At 41.6% G+C, this 22,837-nt stretch overlaps 1 protein-coding gene across 7 annotated transcripts in view; it reads right to left on the bottom strand.

Moving 5' to 3' along the window:
• SBNO2 (strawberry notch homolog 2) overlaps positions 1–22,837 on the bottom strand; it is a 64,517-nt gene that overhangs the window by 21,589 nt on the left and 20,091 nt on the right. For 4 of the 7 annotated variants that reach the window (XM_056517356.1, XM_056517382.1, XM_056517364.1 and 1 more), the window contains exons 2-5: positions 19,117–19,291; positions 16,381–16,469; positions 7,993–8,083; positions 263–424 (exon numbers count right to left, since the gene is read on the bottom strand). In XM_056517356.1, coding sequence (XP_056373331.1) covers positions 263–424; positions 7,993–8,083; positions 16,381–16,469; positions 19,117–19,242 — 468 coding nt within the window. In that variant the 5' untranslated portion in view covers positions 19,243–19,291. Of the gene's footprint in view, positions 1–262; positions 425–4,994; positions 5,216–7,992; positions 8,084–16,380; positions 16,470–19,116; positions 19,292–22,837 lie in introns of those variants that run through there. The other 3 variants (XM_056517391.1, XM_056517401.1, XM_056517410.1) reach the window with 3 other exon arrangements.

Raw genomic sequence — 22,837 nt, 5'->3', positions numbered from 1 at the left:
TTAACTACTTCAAACATAAGGCCTGTAGTTTTTGTTAGGTTACAGATAAGCCAATAGCCCCAATGCTGTTCAAATGTCATGGGCAGACGACAACACAAGCACCGTAGTACATTTTAAGGCAAACAGTTAAGAATAGTACTTGTATCCAAAGAATTGTGTTTTATGATTTGATAGAGATAAAGAAAAGAATCTAACATAGAACTTATGCAGTTTATATAAAAAAAAAAAAAAAAAAAAAAAAAAACACCCACCCACCACTTACCGATGCAGTGCTGGTGTCTTGTGGCGCGATATCCCATATTGTCGGTACATTGTTAAGGCTGTCAATAGGCAGAAAATCCTGTGTGTCCTTGATGTCAGATAAGGAATCCGGGGAAGAAAGGATGGAGTGGTTGGATAAGTCATTAAAATATGGTGGGGGGTCCTTCACAAGAGAAAAATAAGACTCTTAAAAGCTACAAAATAACAGGACGGCAACACCTCAAACGATTAATATTTTCACTGCAGACCTGCATTTGCGGCAGATGTTGTGTAATTCGATATTTCTCTGAATAAAATTTCTACACTACCTACATGCATTTATCTAGGACTTGAGTGCAATAAGATAACTAGATAAAAAAATAATAATTCCATTACATTCCAGAAATATTATTGTCCTTGTACAAACCATGCCAGGTTTACAGACTGTCCTGAGCTGGCAAGGAATAGGCAAAACCAAACACTTCCAGTTATCCGTGGTAATCTGGAGCATTCCCCATACAACTCCCAGGACCTGATCAGCACTACCTAGTACTCATCCACATAGTCTCCTGCAACCTCAATGTTTGTCACCTTGAGAACCAGTCAAAAGAATTATCATCAGTTTCCATTGTCCATCATCGTTTCCAGTCAATACAACATTAAATCATTGGTTCATCATTAACTGGAATAAATGGGCTTTAAATATGATTACCGGAAGGAGGGAACACTTGTGGTACATGTTCTCAGATGATACATTAAATGAGATCATGTCAGTTCAACATATTACTATATTCTACTCATGCCTTTCTCTGGTATTGTGAAGGAAAGTCTATACTAAGCCACATTCTAGGGGTCCTTGACAGTAAGGCTATGTTCACATATGGTTTTTTTGAGGTGTATTCTAAGCTGTAAAACGGATGTATGAGGCTTCAAAAAGCATCTACGGTATTTTAAGTCTATTGATTTATATTTAGTGTGAAAAATGCTGCACAATTCATATATTTTTACAGCTGCCACAAAAATTAAAAATTTGACACTCCGTTATGATTGAAGAGACTAGAATATAATTGTGCCTCAAAATATACTGCCTAAACATAACCTCAATCTGACTGGGTGCCATAGAGAAATGTTTTTGTTTATGATATTTCAGTAACCACCCTTTACCAATCCCTGTAAGAGGCTTATATCTATCAACAACAATAGCCGTTACCATTGGTATTCAACAGTTCTCAATTCTTCTACCGACAGAAATCTCCCACTGACATGATGAAAAATTGTGGAAGTTCTCAAAACAAATAGAAACCCACACCAATGAGATCGCTTACAGTGACAACATCCATTCCCTGACAAAGGAATGTAGGTGGTTTTTTATTTCAAGATAAAAAGGTTTCCATGGCCAGATTTAAAGTACCACAATTGGAAAATGGGAAAAAATGTGTGTTAAAAAGTCATTATAATGACTAGAGAGGGATATATGGGGGAAAAAATATATATGATGCAATAAATAATTCTATAAAAAAAATGACTACCTCATAAATCAATTTAAAAAAAAATGAATGTCTATATAAATACATATAAAATCTACAAATACACACACACACCAGTCAACAGTTACAGGAAAATAGGATATGCACAGTCCGCCTGAGGAAAGCTACACATTAGACAGCATGGGAAGTAAGCAGTGACTCTAAATGCTTGCCTCTTATACAGTTTAGGTTGCCTACACACACAGTATTACGCTAGACAGTGTGATTAAACAATAGGAGAATAACCTACTTAATACATGCAAGCGACTGTCTGTTCCTGGTAACAATATAATAGCAAACTAAGTCTTGTTAGGTGCAGCAGAAGCCTAAAAATGTGTGAATTTCACGGACCAATGTGTTGAACCAAATCATCATATGGCCATTGGACTACAGCATATAAAAAAGGAGTCATAGGTGAGCATACAACTCTGCTTTTATTTTTCTCTAAGGAAAAGCAGGAAGCTGGAAAGGTATTCAATAAACACTGTGGTGACAAACAACATCAGAAGCTGGAAACTCCCTTTAACCACCCTATAATGTCAGACACCATTGGGTAGGGGTTAAAATGTAACTCTTACGTCCTTCTGTTCTATTCTCAACAGTATTTCCTGAAAAAAAAAAAAAAATCTATACATAGATTTCCCATTAAGGTAAAGAAGACATTCGCCAAAAATGCAGCGCTGCCTAGGGTTTACTACCGTACTCAAATATTGTCCCCATTCTTTTACAAGAACCATAACAATCAAGCATATACAGTGTTGTACATGTGGTGTAGTGTTCCCTGACTAGAAGTATTTTTCCTAATGCTGGAACCCCTGACTGAATGAAAGCCCAGTCTACAGCAAATAATCCTTGTGTTTGTCAGAGCCCATAATGATTCAATAGGGCCTGTGAGCATCTGTTGACAACGATACTGGCACAACTGGTACTTGGCTACAAACAGAAGCCACGATGTTACCAGAGCCTTCTAATATGTTAAAACATTTCTGTCCGATCTCTTCTTCCCTGTAAACTAGTGTGCATCTTCCGATCTGTTGCAACTTCTAGTGTGCGTAAAATAATGTTGATCCTATAAACAAGGATTCTATTGTCTTTGAGAACTCAGTCTCACCCACACTTAAAAAAAACCATCAGGTTCCTATGAAAACAGGTATAGTGTATTAAAGACTCAGGAGTCCAAAAGGGGTTGTGAAGTAGGCAGATTCTATAGAAAATAAGAAAATTACGCTAACATGGATATTTTTATACACACAATGCAACCACTAAAACCCTTAAATAGGTTGACAAAGAAAAGAATGATCAGAAAACCAATAATCTACCTAAAGAGTAAAAGTAAATGCACTTATCTTGTAGAGTCAGTCATTGACAGATAAACAGGGCAAATATTTCCTATAAGTCTCCTATGATATCTTCTTTGTTTACTCGTGTTACTTTTTCTGTAAACATTCTGTTAAGAAAGCCAGTCAAAAACTTTGAAGCATGAATGTTTTAAATGTGACTATTCTATATGGCACTTCAGAGGAAAAATGGTTGAAAATGTACATAGTACAAACCACCACATTTAGCTGCTTCATATAAGAACTACTATCTACAAGGATATACACTACAGACCAAATTCTTGCTATTACCTGGACAGATGGGTCATAACCTGAGGTGCATGTTAGGTGCATTATCTGCTTTCACTATTGACACCAATGTAAAAAGGCTGATCCTACCAGTAGTCCAATGGCTTGGCAAAAAGTAAAGGTTATCCATCTAATCAAATAGCCATGACAAAAATGTACAAGTAAACACGTGTAACCTAATACTATATGCTAAAGTTCAAAAGTAATACCAGGACCAACTATCTATCCACCTGACTGACCAGCTAATATCCATGAACAAGCCACACTGCAGAAATATGCTTATTTACATACACAAGACTTACAGCAAATACTCATATTCTTAGGAGGGTTCCAGTTGTACTAGGAAACACCTCCCCAGTCTAGATATTACAGTAAGAGTAAGGACCCCCCCCCACCCCCACCCCAACCATTATGGTTTTAAGAGCCCTCCCATATTGTATTGGAAGATGGCTCCCATGATCCTCATATTACTGGAAAAATGAGAATTCCCCCCTCTCCCTAATAATGCCGAGAAATGGCCTCAGAGTGACAAAAAACGCTCCTGGGCGCCATGACCATATTATCAGCCATTAACATGCTAAATAGACAACTTTTTGATTGACCCAAAATGACATGCATGATATGGCTTAGCCCAACAATATTTTAGACTTCTCCAAAATGTAACACAACAGAGTTTCTTTAGAGAAAGGTGCTTTTCCAAATTTCATTCAAAATTTTCAGATGTCAATAATCCTTATTACCGAACATTGCCATCATAACCCAATGAGGTTCCTCTACCAAGCCTTGACTCCACATTGCTAAGGCTTTTTCATCAGCAAAACAAGACACAATAACATGAACCTATATATCATACTTACAATGGACAGAGGATGCTGACCAATTTCCACTAATAAAAGGATAATTGGGGAAACTTCTGAAGTCATACACAAAGATTTGGATGAGAAATGGGACCCAAAGAAATACCGGTAACACCACCAATACATGAGCACACAAAGAGATTCTTTTCAAGAAATTAAATAGTTAAAATCCTTTCCTGTATTTAACATGCATAGTCGATACCACTTATACATACTATGTATCCACAAACAGAAATATAAAAGTAGGAAAGATCATACTATACAAAACATAAAACAATAACCCAGTCATGTTGGTGTACACAAGATATCAAAGATTTAGCCCAATACTGGACAAAACCTACATGCAGAGGACAATAAAACACACACCCAGAAACCAATGCCTGCCTATGGGGGCATGGTGATAGATTTGCATGAGATAGTAAGGATTTTTTACTGCCTTCCTTATGACTTCTCAGAAAATACGCACTTGTTCCCCAGGAAAAGTAGCTGCGCTCATATCCTTGAAAGTTAGGGACCTTCCCAAGTGTTACATGAAGGAGGAAGAAGCCAGCAGAAAACCTTGCTCAGCCCCAACTCTATAGCCTTGCACAATACTGATAATGACTTCGAATGAAACTAAATGTTTGTGTGTCACGTTACTGCTCCGGCTGAGAGAAAGAGAGCGAAGCTACAACTTCAGGGCTTCACAGCTCGCGTACACACAGACCTTGCCACATATTAGGAGACGTCAGAAGAAGTGTCAGTACCTTGTTCACAGAGGCAAGCTTCAGCCAGAAGTGCAGATGTGACATACCAACAGAACAGAGGAGATGGGAAGCGGGTGATGGCTGGAGAGACGCAGCTTTACACATGACAGCCCAATATGACAACAGCTGGCACCCCCTCCTCCTCTCCTCCTTCTCTAGAAGCTGCCCCCTGATGCTTCAGTTCTGCTGCTCTCTCTCCTCCCCATACTATCCTACCTCCCTCCCCCCAGGGTATGCACGGCCAGCCCTGATCCCACTTCCTCTCAGTGCTCTTCTGACTTTCAGGAAATGATTCTATGCGAGGATTCCTGGCAGTCACAACACTTACTGTGCCTGGCAGCTAGCTCCACCTCTTTAGGTACCTGTACCTGCCAAGTGAGCCAATCACAGCATGGGAACTGCGGCCAACTTAACTCCTCACCTACTGTAACTCTGAAACGACTGCAAGGGAGCGAGAAGAGTAGGCTCCTTAACCCCTTCTCTGCTCACACGCCATTACATTAACCCCTTCACTGATGTTCAACACCCAAGTGACTACTTATGCTTAGACATTGATTCCTCCCTCCCCCAGAGAGCAATTGAATTGAGGGGAATGCAGAGGATTCCAGGAACTTTAATATTTACAGCAGACCAGGAGAGTGCATTAACTTTAGCACCAGCTACAGGAACTAAGAATAAAACCCTCTCCTAAACATGGTTCAGATGCCCCCACCGCCAAATGACCCACCCTGCTCATAAAATGTCCCCTTCAAAAACCCGCTATGTATTCCTTTGTAACAAATCTGCAGACGCATCAGGCAAACAATGTGCCTATGTTTACATGGGTCGACTTGCTGCAGTACCATACTTGGACCAATTTCAATGCAAAACCGACTGTGGATTTTATCCTTGAGCGTATTACCAAAGGTTTAACCCTTACTTTACACAATTATGTAGAAGAATAAAGCATGTGACAGATTTCATAATTTGCAGCAAGCTGCATTAAAAATAAATGAGAGGGAAAAAAAACTACAGATATTCGAAGTGAGATTCTAAAAAAGGATTCTGTAATTTACTGACAATTTCTGTTGTAGGAAAACTGGCTGGTGTGAACATGTTACACATACAGGTTTCTGTCCAATTTCTATTGAATCAGATGATGTGCGTAAAATGACAATTGTGCTGTCTGAAATTTGAAAATAAATAAATAAAAAATAAAGTTTACCTAAAAACCCCTACGTCTACCTATTAACATTATTACAATAACTGTAGCATCTAACCAGCATCCTGGAAATATCTAAATGACAATCTGGGAAATAAGAAAGTTTTAAGCTGCTCAAACATATTAGATGTAAGGTGGTCAAAACCCCTGAATTTTGGATGACCAGCTTTTTTTTATTTGTGGGCCTTTTGACTGTTCCCTGAAGGCAGGTGTTGAGGGAAGAAGGAATCGAGCCTCTTGGATTTCACCATGCTTGACTCTGCATTTCGGTCGGCAAACAAGCCCCAGGAAGATTATTTTGTTCTTATCTGAGACCACAGTGTGTGTTTCTTTGGGGGGGGGAATGAGGAATAGCTCGTATTATAAAAAGGATACATCAGAGGGCTCGTAAACCATATGGGCAGCATTTTGTTTCCAAGATTAACATCAGTTTAAGAGGGTTAACGTGCAAATTTGCTGCTGACATTTACTACTGATAATCAGATCCTTTCACGTGAACAGGGTTGTTTCTGCAGCATGAATGCACATATTTCTACAAACCCCATTGAGCTGTATGGGGAAAAAGTGGCAGAAATTTCTGCAATAAGACTGCCCTGTTTAAATGCCCAGTTTATCTGTGGTGTTTGATCTCCTAGTGAGATCGGGGTCCTAAGACTGAATTTTAACACGAGTGCATCTACAACACGCATTTCGGTAAGATGTCCGAGCTAGTGTAACGTTTACAAACGATCACGTCCGAATCTGAGATGAGCAAATCTATTCCACCTGAACTGAATCTAAAACACCCGCTGCTTTGTCCATGATGTTCCATGCTGTGCTGCTGGAAACCCTACCATTAACAGGAAAAATAATATATATATATATATATATATATATAAAATCCTGACACCTAGGAGATCACCGAGTGTTGTACATGACTTTTCAAGGCATATTTATATAGACTGAATCAAATCAGTCTGCCCTGAACTGAATTTTGGGAAATTCACTCACTTATTAGACTCTGCAACCCTGCCTGCTACATTACCTCACACAAGTAGTAACAGGACAGTCACAGTAAATACACAAGAAAAAATATATTACGGACCTTTTATAAAAAATAAAATTTTTTTTTTAAAAAAGTCAGTGTAAATTATTGGTCTGAACAGTCACGAAAATCTATAGAAGCACATAAATAAGCTATAACAGCCAGATACAAAAGTACACCTTCAGCACATAAAACACCTAAAAGGACAAAGCTGTCTTGGCAAAGCAATGGTTAAGAACTGGTTATTAACTCAGTGCACCTCCTTTGTATGTGAGCATATCTCACTTTTTCCTGGAATTATACAGAGAAAGAAATCTGGAAATTCAGGAAGATTTTGCCTTTATTCATTGTACAAAATGAACAAGAATAATAAGAGCTTATTTACAGGTTACAGAAGAGAATGCCTCTCCCATCTTACTGCTCAGTCTGATCACATATACATTACTGGAAATATCACTGCACAACATTGCGCAACATTCAGCACAGGTCACCACAAAACTGCAGCCAGACAGAGGGGAGGGTCAGGAGAGGGGAGGGGGCGCAGAGACACTCGGGACACAATGCAAGACCGGCTCAGAAGACAGAAAACACAGTAGTGATAATGAGAAGTTTAGGAAAGCAGGAAAAAAAAAAAAAACGAACAAGAGGTGACAGAACAGGACCGGACCAAAGAAAAGATACGGTATCATGCTGCATGAGTAATAAAGGAAGAAGGTGCTGCTGGTGGGAAGGAAGCAACAGTCATGCAAATAGTTTAAAGACACATGCCTTACCTGAATGTAAGTCTGGCTCCCAGGAAAGTAACTAGAGAATTGGGTTGAATAGTTCCTACTGTAATATTCTGGTTGACCGTTGTAATGAAATCTGGCAAGAAAACGCAAAGAAAATGGAACAAGGAAAGGACAGAGATACTTAAAGAAAACCTGAAGACACAGCTTAAAGAAATAGTGTTTGCTGAGGGACATAAATTGCTGTGATGTAACTTGTATTTATGGCGGGTAATGAGTAAGGAAGACCGCAGTCTTCTAGGTTGTATGCACAATCTCAGAGAATGAAGACCACTAGCAGCATAAGGCTGGGTTCACACCATGTTCTTGCAATACAGTTTCCGTATACATTTTTAATTAGAAAACCATATTGAACTGTATTGAAAACCGTATGCATGGACTCTCCATTGAAAACCGTATGCCAAAATATGCATTTGGTTGTGTCCGTTTTGCAGCTTGTATGGTTTTGTCCATTTCTTTTCCCGTACCCAAAACCGTAGCCTGCCACGGTTTTTGGTCCGGGTGAAAAACCTTATGGAAACCGTATACAATTTTTTTTTAACATGGGAGTCCATGGGTACCATACAGAACCATATGTGCGTACGGCTCCATCCGGTTTGCACCATACGGTTTTTTACTTTGCACATGCGCAGTGCACACCAAAAGTTTTGTTTCTTGGAATTTCAATCAAACAAGTGAAACTTTATTCATAATGGAGTGAAAGTTAAATACATATACGTTTTTTTTTTTTCTTAAAAAAAAACAAAAAAAAAAAACAGATGCAACCAGACATTTTTCAAACCGTACAGGGGTTAAAATGTGTACACACGTTTTGATACAGTTTAGTCCGGTTTTGAGGAATCAGTTTTTCATCTAAAAACCTGATACGGGAACTGTATTGCAAAAATGTGGTGTGAACCCAGCCTTATCTACCATAACACACAGTTGTTTTTAACGTTTCTTTTACATCAGTGAAAAAAAAAAGTTCTAAAAACTAAAAAACAGCACTAAAAGAACCATGAAGAGAAAAGACAAAGGCGTAAGAGATGCAAAGTGATCAGATCTAGATCTATAGCAGACTCCAAAATCTGTTGCTTTCTCAGTAGGAGATCTAAGTGGCCCAGTATAGTTAGATATTAATCTTCAAATGTAAGAAGAAAGAGGTCTTGTGAAGGTGCGCTCTTGTGGCCAAAGTTTTGAGACTGATCCAACTTTTGGTTTTCAGAAAATCTGCTACTTCCGTTTTCATTGTGACAATACAGCCCAAGGGTAGAGTCAAACGTAGCACATCCACAGCATATTTGACGCTGCGGATCTGCCAATGACCGACCCTAAAGCGAGCCCCCTGCCTGTGCATCTGCTCGTAGCAGCAATCCGCTGCTATGAGCACACACAGGGATCTGTGCAACTGTAGTGCAGACGCATGCTCAGTTTACCCTCAGACATTGCGGCCGTTCTCTGCCTAGCACAGGGAGCAGAGGAGTGCAGCTGCAATGTCTGAGTAAACTGCACATGCAGTTTACTACATTTGCGCAGATCCCTGGGTGAGTGCTCTTACTGCTAAGAGAGGAAACACTGGCACAGGCAGGGGGGCTCACTCTATGGTCGGTCACTGTGAAATACGCTGCGGATCAGTTATTGTGACCATACCCTTAATGTGAATCGCTACTAACAGTGATCAGACAAAGTCATTACTTGCAATGAAAATGAATCACAAAAAACTATTTCCAGTGAATGACAGCCCTGCCACATAACGACCTGCTAACATTTTCTCACTAGCGCAGGAGAAAGAGTTTTTGTGGACGAGGTGGCAGATATCAAACAACCATGCTGATCGAATTGTAAAAGCAGGCTGGTTGCTATAAAGGGGGATAGCCCTTCAAATCATTGTCATCTTATAGTAACATAGTTCATAAGGTTGAAATAAGACCAGAATCCAAGTTCAACCTATAACCCTAATGAGTCCCTACTGAGTTGATCCAGAGAAAGGCAAAAAACCCTCATTAGAGATGAGTGAACTTACAGTAAATTCGATTCGTCACGAACTTCGCGGCTCGGCAGTTGATGACTTATCCTGCGTAAATTAGTTCAGCCTTCAGGTGCTCCAGTGGGCTGGAAAAGGTAGATACATTCCTAGGAAAGAGTCTCCTAGGACTGTATCCACCTTTTCCAGCCCACCGGAAAGCTGAACTAATTTATGCAGGGTACGTTATCAACTGCCGAGCCGAGAAGTTTGTGATGAATAGAATTTACTGTAAGTTCGCTCATCTCGAACCCTCATACTAGAGGTAAAAATTCCTTCCTGACTCCAAATATGGCATCAGAATAAATTCTCCAAAAATGCATCCAGACCCCTTTTGTCCCCCCATAGTCTGGAAGAGAGTTCCATAGTCTCACTGCTCTTACAGTAAAGGACCCCATATGTGCTGGTGTAGAAACCTTCTTTCCTCTAAACGTAGAGGGTGCCCCCTTGTTATAGATACAGTCCTGGGTATAAATAGATCATGGGAGAGATCTCTGTACTGCCCCTTGATATATTTATACATAGTTATTAGATCTCCCCTAAGCCTTCTTTTTTCTAAACTAAATAACCCTAAGTCTGATAATCTTTCTGGGTACTGTAGTCCTCCCATTCCCCGTATTACTCTGGTTGCCCGTCTTTGAACCCTCTCCAGCTCCACTATATCTTTCTTGTACACTGGTGCCCAGTACTGTACACAGTATTCCATGTGTGGTTAGGGCTGGGCGGTATAATGGTTCATACCAAATTTTTTGGGCTGCCCCTCCCCCTCGGGAATGTATTCTCAGCCCAGCGCAGCGCTGTCCTATGTGACCCGCCAGCACTGTTCTGCCCCCCCCCCCCCCCTATTAATGATCAGCCCAGCGGGGTACTACTCACATGTCAAGCACTGCTCTCCTCCTCTTTGTTGGGGGCTGCCGGAACTCTATAATGTACGCCAGTGGTCTCCAACCTGCAGACCTCCATATGTTGCAAAACTACAACTTCCAGCATGCCCGGACAGCCAACGGCTGTCCGGGCATGCTGGGAGTTGCAGTTTTGCAACAGCTGGAGGTCCACAGGTTGGAGACCACTGCTGTACGCTGTATCCCTATGCCCGGGCTGCAAAAGATAGAGAAAATAAACTAACTCACCTACGTCGGCCTTACGCTGGGGACTGGAACGCCGGACAGCCGTCAGCCTATCACTGGTCGGAGCGATGTCCCGCCCCGGCCAGTGATAGGCTGAGCCCACTGTCATGTAAGGAGCTCTGGCCGGCTTCTTACATGACAGTGCGCTCAGCCCATCACTGGCCGGGGCGGGACATCGCCGGGGCGGGACTGATGTCCGACGTTCCAGTCCCCAGCGTAAGGCTGACGTAGGTAAGTTAAAGTTTATTTTCTCTATCTTTTGCAGCCCGGGCATAGGGATACAGCGTACAGCAGTGGTCTCCAACCAGCGGACCTCCAGCTGTTGCAAAACTACAACTCTTTACCGTGAGGACTGTGAATTTATGGAACGGTTTACCTCAGGAACTGGTCACAGCAGGAACAATTAACAGCTTTAAAACAGGATTAGATACATTCCTGGAACAAAATAAGATTAATGCTTATGAAGAAATATAAAATCTCATCCCTTCCCCAATATCGCGCCACACCCCTACCCCTTAATTCCCTGGTTGAACTTGATGGACATATGTCTTTTTTCGACCGTACTAACTATGTAACTATGTAACTCCATTGGCTGTCCGGGCATGCTGGGAAATGTAGTTTTGCAACAACTGGAGGTCCGCAGGTTGGAGAGCACTGGTGAGTTCCATCGCCGGCAGCCCCCAACAAAGAGGAGGAGGGCAGTGCTTGAAGGTGGCATGTGTGAGTAGTACCCCGCTGGGCTGATCATTAATTGGGGGGAGCAGAACAGTGCTGACTAGTGATTTGTAAAGCGGTAGAATAATTTCCTTGTCGTGGGCATTTATGCCCCTAATGATGCACCCCATGATTTTATTTGCCTTGGCAGCAGCTGCCCGACACTGGTCACTACAGCTAAATTTACTGTTATCTAAGACTCCCAAGTCCTTTTCTACGTCAGTTGTCCCAAGTGTTCTCCCATTTAATACATAATCCCAGCCCGGATTTTTCCTCCCCATGTGCATTACCTTACATTTATCAGTGTTGAACCTCATCTGCCTCATCTTCTTTTATTAAGCATAGTTACCGCCAAAAGAAAACACGTGCAGCCATCTTTTAGCATCAAAAGTGGTTTACAGGCAAAGAAATTGCTGCTTGTAAAAATCAACCATTTACGGGATAACCAAAAATCATGAAGAGAAATTCAATTCTTGCAAAAAAGGCTTTAGTGTGCCCAAGAAAGTCCAGCAAATAACAAGACTGTCTCCTAAGGAGGATTCAGCTGTGAGATCAGTGCAACACCAGTGCAGAGCTTTTGGAGGTTGACCTGGTGTCAAGAAGAGCAGCAAAAGAAGGCACTTTTCTCATATCAGAAAGGTTGTTTTTTTTTTGTTTTGTTTTTTAAGAAAGACTAACATTCTTAAATGGGTACTGTCAGATATAATAACTTTTGATATGTTCTAAAGCATGCAAAAAAAATATGTTGTGGTTGCTTCTGGTTTTTCCCCAAGCACTCATAAGAATGGGCCGCCATCAGCCAGTCCAGAAGCCGATATCCCGCTTTCCAGAGGGAATTGCAGAAGTCTTGAAACATAAAGGGTCAATAATGTAAATACAGTATTGAGTCTTTGCATAAACGTTATTTCCAATAAAAAAAGTTTATGAAAACCAATATTTGTGTCAGTCTCAAACTGGGAAGGTGAAAATAAAGTGTTGTTAAACAGAAGCATGAATAGAGCAGGTGTAAGGTGCTAAAGAAAAACATATGCCTAAGTAATCCCTGCAAGTACACAGAGGACTATTACAATACTAAGTTATACAATAGAAGCTGATAGATTCTACCCTACCAGAATTCTATTCTCACTCCTAGCTTGTTACATATTCACTAAAACATGTTACATAGGCTATCATCTGTGTTTCTTTTTTAATATACTAACTTAATGGCTACAGAAATGTTTTACTACAATGGAAAATTCACACAGGACAGAAATGCTTTAACAACAACAAAAAACGTGGTCTCAAATGGCTGGAGGTGCTCAACCCCAAATGCGGTTGTGCATTTATACTGGGGGAGTAGATCCTGCACCTGTGAGGCCATGCACCTATATTAGCCAACTTAGGTGGGGCTTGTAGTCCGCCTCCCTCCTCCCATTGTATGTGTGCTTAGTCACGCTGGAGGGTACCAGGAAGGATGCTGTGGGTCAGCCTAATGCTGCCGTAATTGCCCACTGGCCCCTGTTTTGCTTATCACGCACAGGTAGGTTTAGTGTTAGGTCCCGCGCCATTTGAGAAACTTTGGCGTTGGTGTGCGGGGTCTGGTGTGTCCTTCATATAAGGATATACTGGCGAATGTCTCAATTTTAACATCAGTGTTGAGGGATAGCCAATGTTACAGTACACATCTACCACAGAAGTGCACCTAAATTCCTGTATTGTAGAACAGAAATGCTATGGCTTTTGTTATATACAGAATAAGGTAAGCTGCAGAACTTTTTCACACAAAAACTGACCAGCAGTGCAGATTTTAGAATCTGCAGCATTTCAATTCTGTTGCTCTCTGTGCTTAGATTTCCACCATTAAAGGGGTATTCTGCCCCTAGACATTTTATCCCCTATCCAAAGGATAGGGGATAAGATGTCAGATCGCCACGGTCCCGCTGCTGGGGATCCCCGGGATCCCCGCTGCGGCACCGCGCTATCATTACAGCACAGAGCGAGTTCGCTCTGTGCGTAATGACGGGCGATACAGGGGACGGAGCCGCGTGACGTCATGGCGCCGCCCCTCGTGACATCACGGCTCGTCCCCTTAATGCAAGTCTATGGGAGGGGGCGTGACGACCGCCACGCCCCCTCCCATAGACTTGTATTGCAAGGGGCGTGCCGTGACATCACGAGGGGCGGAGCTGTGACGTAACAATGCACCGGCCCCTGTAACGCCCATCATTACGTGCAGAGCGAACTCGCTCTGTGCTGTAATGATAGCGCGGTGCCGCAGCAGGGATCCCAGGGGTCCCCAGCAGCGGCGATCTGACATCTCATTCCCTATCATTTGGATAGGGGATAAAATGTCTAGGGTCGGAATACCCCTTTAACTTCAACGGGAAAGTAAAAATTCACAAACAAATATGCATGACATTTAATGTTGTGGGTTTGGCATGTGGATTAACTACAGCTATTCTAAAACATAGGTGTGGATCTAGTCTCACATAACTTTTTTTTTTAATACAAATTATATGTAGAACTGAATATAGAATATATAACTTTTTCTGAAATATCACCGATATCAGATGAATGGGACAGATTTTAGTGGCAGAAGTTTCAGCAACAAATCTGCTATGTGTATACTCCTAATACAGTAACAAACCCCTGCTGCTCCTGTGTCGACACGTGGTCCTGATCCTCCACCTGTCTAGGTTTACTGGTCACCAGTGAAGACATGGGGGGGGGGGGGGAGGGGGGGGAAAGATTAATTCAAACCTGCCCAAAAGTTGCTGAGTTGCCCATAGCAACTAGATTGCTTCTTTCATTTTTTTTAAAAGGCCTCTGAAAAATGAAAGAAGCGATCTGATTGGTTCCTATGGGCAACTCAGAAACCTTTCCTCTGGACAGGTTTTGATAAATGTTCCCCATGGTGGGGGAGATTTATCAAAATCTGTGCAAAGGAAAACCTGATCAGTTGCCAATAGAAACCAGAATGAAAAATGAAAGAAGTGATCTGATTGGCTGCTATGGGCAACTGGTCAACTTTTCCTCTGCACAGGTTTTGATCAATTTCCCTCGGTATGTTAACACGTGCCTTCTGTAGCCAGTCATGTGTCGACATATCCTTGCCGGTGTTCATTAAATAAAGTCTGCCAGGGGAACCAGAAAACAGTCAGCAGAGGTGGAGGAGAAGAACAGTATCAATACAGTGGTCCCTCAACATATGATGGTAATTCGTTCCAAAGGACCCATCGTTTGTTGAATCCATCGTATGTTGAGGGATCCGTGCAATGTAAAGTATAGGAAGCTGTTCTCACCTGTCCCCGCCACTCCGGACCAGGTCCTCACCGCTCCCGATGCTGTCCAAGGGGCTCCCGATGCTGTCCCGCTGCTCCGGTGTCTTCTTTGCGATCCTCCGGCTTCTTCCGCATCTTCTGCAGGGTCCGGGCCTCGGTTTCTGGTGACGTTATTACGCTGCTGCGCCGGCGCGGCGTGCGTAGTGACTTAATAATGACGCCAGAAAGCTAGGCCCGGACCATGGAGAAGATGCAGAAGACGCCGGAGGATCGCGAAGTGGACCCAGAGCAGCGGGAATAGGTAAGCGAACCTGTCCGGGATGCTTAAACTGCTATCAGACAGCAGCTTAAGCATTTTGCGCTGTCGGATAGCAGTTAATGCGATGGCCCCGACATATAAAAGCATCGTATGTCGATGCTGACATCGACATGCGATGGCCTCTGAGAGGCCATCGTATGTCGATTTTATCATTTGTCGGGGCCATCGCAGGTCAGGGGGTTACTGTATATGCTTTTTTTATTATTTAATGATCAGCTTTTTGCAGAGGTATGAGTTAAGATATATTTACATATAGCGGACACACTGCAGTTGTCACAGATCTCCAACCAATGCTGTAGATTTTATGTTGTGTTCAATGATTAAAAGAATAAAGTGAATATTGAAACTCTCTTACTACACACTGTGGCTTTCTATGTGTAAAAATACCCATGGGGATTTAACTTGTCTTCCAGTAGTTTAGGGTGCTTCTTTAGGGTTCTCACAATCAAGAGCTGTTCTACTTATCCGCATATCTGCACAACTGACCTAGAAGGAACACATCCATAATGGCCACTCATCTCTTCAGTGTGAGGATCTAACGGAAGGGTAACTCAGTTTCCTGGGGACGTATTATATAACTACACTCCATTCCATATTTTTGAGCAGTATAACTTAATACAAATTGGGGAGTAAAGGACATTTTTCAGTCAGTACAAGCTGTGACTAAATAAAAATAAAAAAACAGCAAACAGATAAATAAAAATTTTAAAGTAAAAAAACATCAACAAAGACATGGAAATAAAAGAAAAATGTAAAAAGGAAAGCCACATAATAGGACATGGTTTGGCAAGTCTGATGAAATAAAATGGTCAAATCAAAGAGCTCTTTTTCTTTCAATGTTAAAAAAAAAAAAAAGTTTAAAGTTTACTTAAAATTATTAATCAAGTCATCTGCAACATTAGCAACAAATTTTGGAAAGCAAAAAGGTGAAGAGGGATAGGTGGAACTTACGGATCTGAGCTGGTGATAGGAGCATGGGGCAAGCAATGAGCAGGTGAATATGAGTAATGTGTCCACTGGTTACCAGCCAACACCGGGGTCTGAAATCACAGCAAAGGTGCATCAGAAATCATTCATACTTACTAATAAACTTGACATAATATGTTATGTAAAACCAGGAAAGAATATGTCACGTAACATGCATTGGTCCAAAATCAGTTGCCCCTTTGCTGCTATTACATTATACAGCTCAGTACATGCAGTGCAATAGCATCAGATATGGGCTGGGGTGCAGACATGCTTTCATGTAGTATATTTGCTGCAGAAAGTTCTTATATTTCTTCTATTTTTAGTCAAAGAACCTTCTGCAACAAATGTGCTACGTGTGCAATAACTTGAATTAATCCTACCCCTGAGCTAATAAGTAAAGGAATGATTTGTTCCCCTTGTTTCATGACTGCTACTGTTATCGGATGTGCAGATACATAAACCTATTATTAGCAACAAATATGCCACACATTTCTTTAGCTGGATTACCCCATCATCTCAATTTCTATTTATGGAAAATAACCTATTTCCTTTCCTTTGTAGTTTCCAGCAAAGTGTTTATAAAAGTATACATCATTAAATAAATAAAAAAATCACCAACACAAAAAAGGAAGTCCCTTTTATGATCTTGGCTCAAGTCGTCACCAGGAACAATTCAGCAGAATCTAACCAGTGCATGTATAGGTATCACATAGTGCAAGTACCAGAGGGACAGTCTTGCTACTGGAGAGGGGATTGGATTCCTTCCTAATGGCAGTGCAAACTTGTACATACAATTATCAACATACGTCGGAGAAAATTACAGGAATTTAGGCTATGTAGTCTTGTAGACCTGTGGGATTTACACCTAAAACAAACAGCAGTTTTTCCCCCTGTGTTGTTCTGTAATCTAATTTTACAGCCATAATAATAACTGCCATAAAATTAAGACCTAGGCTTGTTTTATGCCTTTTAGGTTTCAAAAATAGTTTTTTTTTGTCTGTTTATGGCCTGGCGATACTCCAGGTTTTCTCATGTTAATGAGATATCTTGGTGTACAGGAAGGGGGGGGGGGGGTTCCAAACCTTGGGTGCACAGTGACATCCAGCTTGAATCTTCATAGGAAGCTCTTACTCCCATGTGCTGAGCCTTCTATGCTGCAGAATGGAGCTCCACACCATTTCTCCGCTGTGAAATCTCTGTCTCCTGTGCATGCAGAGGACGGGGCCTAGATGCAGAGTGGAGGCATAGCACAGGGAAGGAAGCATTTCCTATAAACATTCAACCAGGACGTCATCATGGACTTGGGGCCTGAGAACACCCGAGGTGCATCAAGATACCTTATTAACACATACTGAAAACCAGCAATATCACCAGAACAGGGGCACGGACCTGGGAATAGTAAGTACAGTTCTCATCAGTGTCACCTGCAATCCAAGCCTATGCCAATAATTAGTGCAGATTTTTATTTTGTTTAATGGTGTAGGGATGAAATGTATGGTAAATCTACATTCACAGATTTTGCTAACAATTTGCAGTGGAAATATATCCCTGCGTGTGGTATTCGAGGGAAAATGACAGTGTGTTTTTACCTGCACTAAACCCAATACACTGGATTATAGTGCAGATAAACCTAAGCAAAGAGGTTCTACAAACTAAAATTGGTTCAGCCATCTCTGAGACATAGCTCCCAATTCCCTGCCTTTGTCCTCTTTGCTCGGCTATACCTGCCCATCTTGTGATTTATTATAATTCTTCATTCTCACAGCCTAGTGAGGAGGCAGCTGAACCCATGTGAGCACTCTGCTCTTCTGGCAGAGCGCATGCGTCAATCCCTTATCTTCAAACATGTTATAATTATGAATATACACAAGATGGGCGGGCATGGCTGAGCAAAGAGGACGAAGACAGAAGCTCGGCAAGCTGGCTCCCGCTTCCATTGTGCAGAGGACATCATTTTAATAATAGCAATATGGGCTATATCTCAGAGCTTGACCAATTATTGTTGCTAAAAAATCTTTTTACTCAGGTTCGCCTGCACTATAACCCAGTATAGTGGCTTTAGTGTTGGTAAACAGGTAGTCCGTTTCCCTTTAGGGTAGAGTCATATACAGCGTATAAGCAGGGTATTTCACGCTGTGCAGCAGAAACTACGTTACGTATTCTCCTATGAGCAGACACACAGGGCTACATGGATGCAGCCATGTATGCGCAGTAAGGTTCGGATGCGGGCCTGCACATCAGTCACGTTGGCACCCTGGGCTCACCTCCAAAGCTTACTCCACACACACAGCTGCAGTGAGTAGCCCAATGTGTCTGCTCATAGAAGAATAGGCAGCGCATTTCCCACTGTGCTGTGGATTTTGCACAGTGTCGAATAAGCTGTGTATACACTGTGGGTGACCTTCCCCTTAAAGTGCAAGTCCAAACTTGTGAGCCTCTTCAGTTGCAATCTTCAGCTTCAGTGCTGGGAGATGCAGGTAACAGTGTGCGGCACAGTTGCCGAGGCAACTGTACCACACACAGTGAAGCTATGTGCTAGTGCCGTTCATCAGAAAAGGGTTCAAGCATGGTACAGTTGCCTCGCCACCTTGCTGCCAAGCATTGCCTGCATCTTCCCACGAAAGAGCTGAATATTGCTTTGACTCGCAACTTTGGACACGTGCTAACCCTAAATGTGTATAATCTACTGTAAGTGAAACACACAGTAGTAAACCTCACCTCAACATCAGACAAGGTGGGCTGGTATTGCATCGTAGCAGTGGAGCACATTCCGTTGGCTCCGTGTTGTGACTCAGGTTGTGGGTATCTCCCCCCCCCGTCCATCACAGACACCGTGCAGGGCATTAGGATCCTTGAGGTAGCATGGCGTCAGTGGGTCTGGATGAATATGTACCTTTGAGAAAGGAAAGATGGAAGGAGTGAAGGCAGGCAAAGTTGTCACTTCAAATACATAAATAAAAAAATGGGGAGATTAAAACCTGTGCAGAGGAAGAGCTTAACAGTTTCCTATAGCAACCTATGTTCTTTTGAAAAATAAAATAAAATAGGGAAGCAATCTGATTGGTTGCTATGGGCAACTGGTCAACTTTCCTCTGCACAGGTTTGAATAAATTTCCCCAAAACGGCACACTAGCATTAAAACATTATATTATACATGATGCACACTGATCTCTATGAAGAGCTGACATAACTTCGTCACATGCACTTTTTACCCCTTTCTCAACATGTATAAAGCATTAAAAAAAAAAAAAAGGGAAAACCCCTTTAACTATCTTCACTCAAAAGAAAAATACATGCGAACAATAAGCCACTAACTACATAGTGTTTAGACCCAAGAATGGGCTAACGCTAAAACGTGCCAGATAAGTCATTACAACTGCACACTTAATGGATGTAGGAATCAAACACAGAAGCCCACAGGGATGTAGCTGGTATTTAGGGCTGGCCTAAGTTGGAGTAACTAAGAACCTTACTATAAAATACAAGTGCACTCAACTATCCATTTATTAGAAAAGCTTCCTGTTATGTCGCCTAAAGCTCTTGCTTGCATTTGTATACATTGTAGGGTTATTGAAGGCATATGTACACATAGCTTGATGCATTCAATATAAATATAAGGTCACAGATTAACTTATACCTTTACCTATGAGACATGATGGAATGCATCAATCCCATGCAGTATTAGGTAACCAGCCCTAGCTAGCCTCTGTGCTTTAGGTCAATAGGACTGGTAAACATTCCAATGGTAGAAAATCTACATCGGTTTATAGATAAATACAAAAGGGGAGGAGAATCAGTCACCTCCAAACCCACATAAGTTAGGGTCAAAGCAAGTTATGTAAAGATATTACCACCACTTAAAGATATAAGTAAAAGGTCAAAACAGGCCGTGTCCTTGAAGGACTACTCTGGGATAGAAAAACGTATCCCCTATTCTAAGGATAGTGGCTAAGTGTCAAATCTTGAGGGGTGTGACCGCTGGGATCCCCATGATCTCCTGAAGGGTGCCTTTCATCTCCTAAATGGAGCGTGCAACAAGCGCACAAAGCGGCTCCATGCAGCTCTATGGGAGAGTCAGAGATTCCAGAGTGCAGTGCGCCAGCTTTCCCATAGAGATACATGAAGGGGGTGTGTGGCGGTGGTTGACATGCCCCATTCAGGAAGAGAGCCAGGGCGCCGGACGGGAGATCGCGGGGTTCAAGCAGTTGGACCCCCCACAATGATCTGACACTATTCCCCTATCCTTAGGATACATAGGGGATACGTTTTTCTATCCCAGAGTACTCCGTTAAGGAATTAACCTGTACGGTCACTGGTGTAAAACAATTCTAAAGTCCGGAATTGCATATTTTTGGTCACTCTGTACCAGAATAAAAAAAGGTGATCAAAAAGTCCCATCAAAATAAATATAGTTAATCAAAAACTACAGACCACAGTGTGAAAAATGAGCCCTCATACATCCCTAAATACGGAAAAATAAAAAAATAAAGTGTTAAAGGGGTCAGATTGTCAAAAATACAAATTTTTGTAGAAAAAGTTATTTTTTAGTGAAGTAAAATAAAACCTATATTAAGTTGGGTATCATAATTGTATGTACAGAATAAAGATAATTTTTACCAAAAATTGCACGACATAGAAACAGAAGCCCCCAAAATTTTGAAAATGGAGTATATTTAGAAAAGTACAATTGGTGGTACAAAAAACAAGCTCCGCAGTGCTCTAAGTGGAAAACTGATAACGTTATAGCTATTAGAAAGTGAGGAGGAAAAAAACAAAAAGGGCAAAAATGAATAAAACCCTGCGCCCTAAAGGAGTAACAAAACAAAATAATAAATAAATAAAAAAAAGAGAAAAAAAGAGAAAAGTGGGAGCAAATCAAACTGTATTTAGGAAACTCGCTGTACACCCCTGCTGTGTGAATGTATCCTAAAGACACTACACTACACAAAATAAAAGGGTAGAACACCACATACACATACCCTTACAGAGTTACACACACCCCAAATAAAAATTTAAGACGTCTTGTACAGCACGGTTTTAAAAAAGAGCCTCCAGCTGGAGGCGCCCTGTTTTGGGGAACACTGCTGTAAGGCATTTTGGTGGAGGAGGTAAGTGTATTGCTTGCATCTGGGTCCGTCCCTAAAAAAAAAAATCCCTAATTTAGGCCTCAAATGCGCATGGCTCTCTCTCTCCCTGTCGTATTTCAAGGCAACAGTTTAGGGCCACATATGGGGTATTTCCGTACCCAGGAGAAATTGCTCTACAAATTTTGTGGTCTTTTTCTCCTTTTACCTTATGAAAAGGTAAAGCTGGGGACTACACCAGCATGTAAGTGTACATTTTTTTTTAATGATTTACACTAACATGCTGGTGTTGCCCCATACGTTTAATTTTCACAAGAGGTAAAAGGGGAAAAAAAAAAAAGACCCCAAAATTTGTAACAATTTCTCCTGAGTACAGAAATACCCCATATGTGGAGGTAAAGTGCTCTGCGGGTGCCCAACAGGGCTCAGGAGAGAGTGCACCATGTACATTTGAGGCCTAAACTGGTGATTTGCACAGGGGTGGCTGCTGGTTACAGCAGTTCTGACAAAATGCCAAATAATAAATAAATAAAAAAAATAATAAAAACTCTGCATGTGACCCCATTTTAGAGACTACACCCCTCACGGAACATAACAAGGGGTATAGTGAGCCTTAAAGGAGTACTCCCACCCTAGACATCTTATTACCTATCCAAAGGATAGGGGATAAGATGTTTGATTGCGGGGGTCCAACCGCTGGGGACCCCCGCATTATTGCATGCGGCACCCACCTGTTTTTTCACCGGTACCGCTGGAGGGTCTGAGTAGTGACTACGGGAACGGAAGTCTGTGACATCAGGACTTCGCCCCCGTCACAGGGGCTTTGTAAACGCACACAGCCCCCGACTTCTATTCTAACCAAATTCTCTCTCCAAAAGCCGAATGGTGCTCCTTCTCTTCTTAGCCCTGTAGTGTACCTGCAGAGCACTTAACATCTACATATGGGGTATATCCATATTAAGAAATGGGGTTAAAAATTCTGGGGGGCTTTTTCTCCTATTACCCCTTGTGAAAATGAAAAAAATTCATTTTTAAGTCCCACTTTAAAAAAAGTTTGTCTATCACCTGTGGGGTGTTAAGGCTCACTGTACCCCTTGTTACATTCCTTGAGGGGTGTAGTTTCCCAAATCATGTGCCATGTTTTTTTTTTGCTACATTTCTGCAATATTCGCTCTCCAAAATCCAATTGTCGCTCCTTTTATGAGCCCTCTAGTGCACCCACAGAGCACTTTAAATCCACATATGAGGTATTTCCTTACTCAATAAAAATTAGGTTACACATTTTGGTGGCTTTTTCTACTTTTACCCCTTGTAAAAAAAAATAATTTAAAAAAATGGGTCTACAAGAACATGTT

The sequence above is a fragment of the Hyla sarda genome, chromosome 1, assembly GCF_029499605.1.
Source record: "Hyla sarda isolate aHylSar1 chromosome 1, aHylSar1.hap1, whole genome shotgun sequence".
Taxonomy (NCBI): domain Eukaryota; kingdom Metazoa; phylum Chordata; class Amphibia; order Anura; family Hylidae; genus Hyla; species Hyla sarda.
Note: the sequence above shows the minus strand (reverse complement) of the source record. Positions and strands in the feature narration are given on the sequence as shown.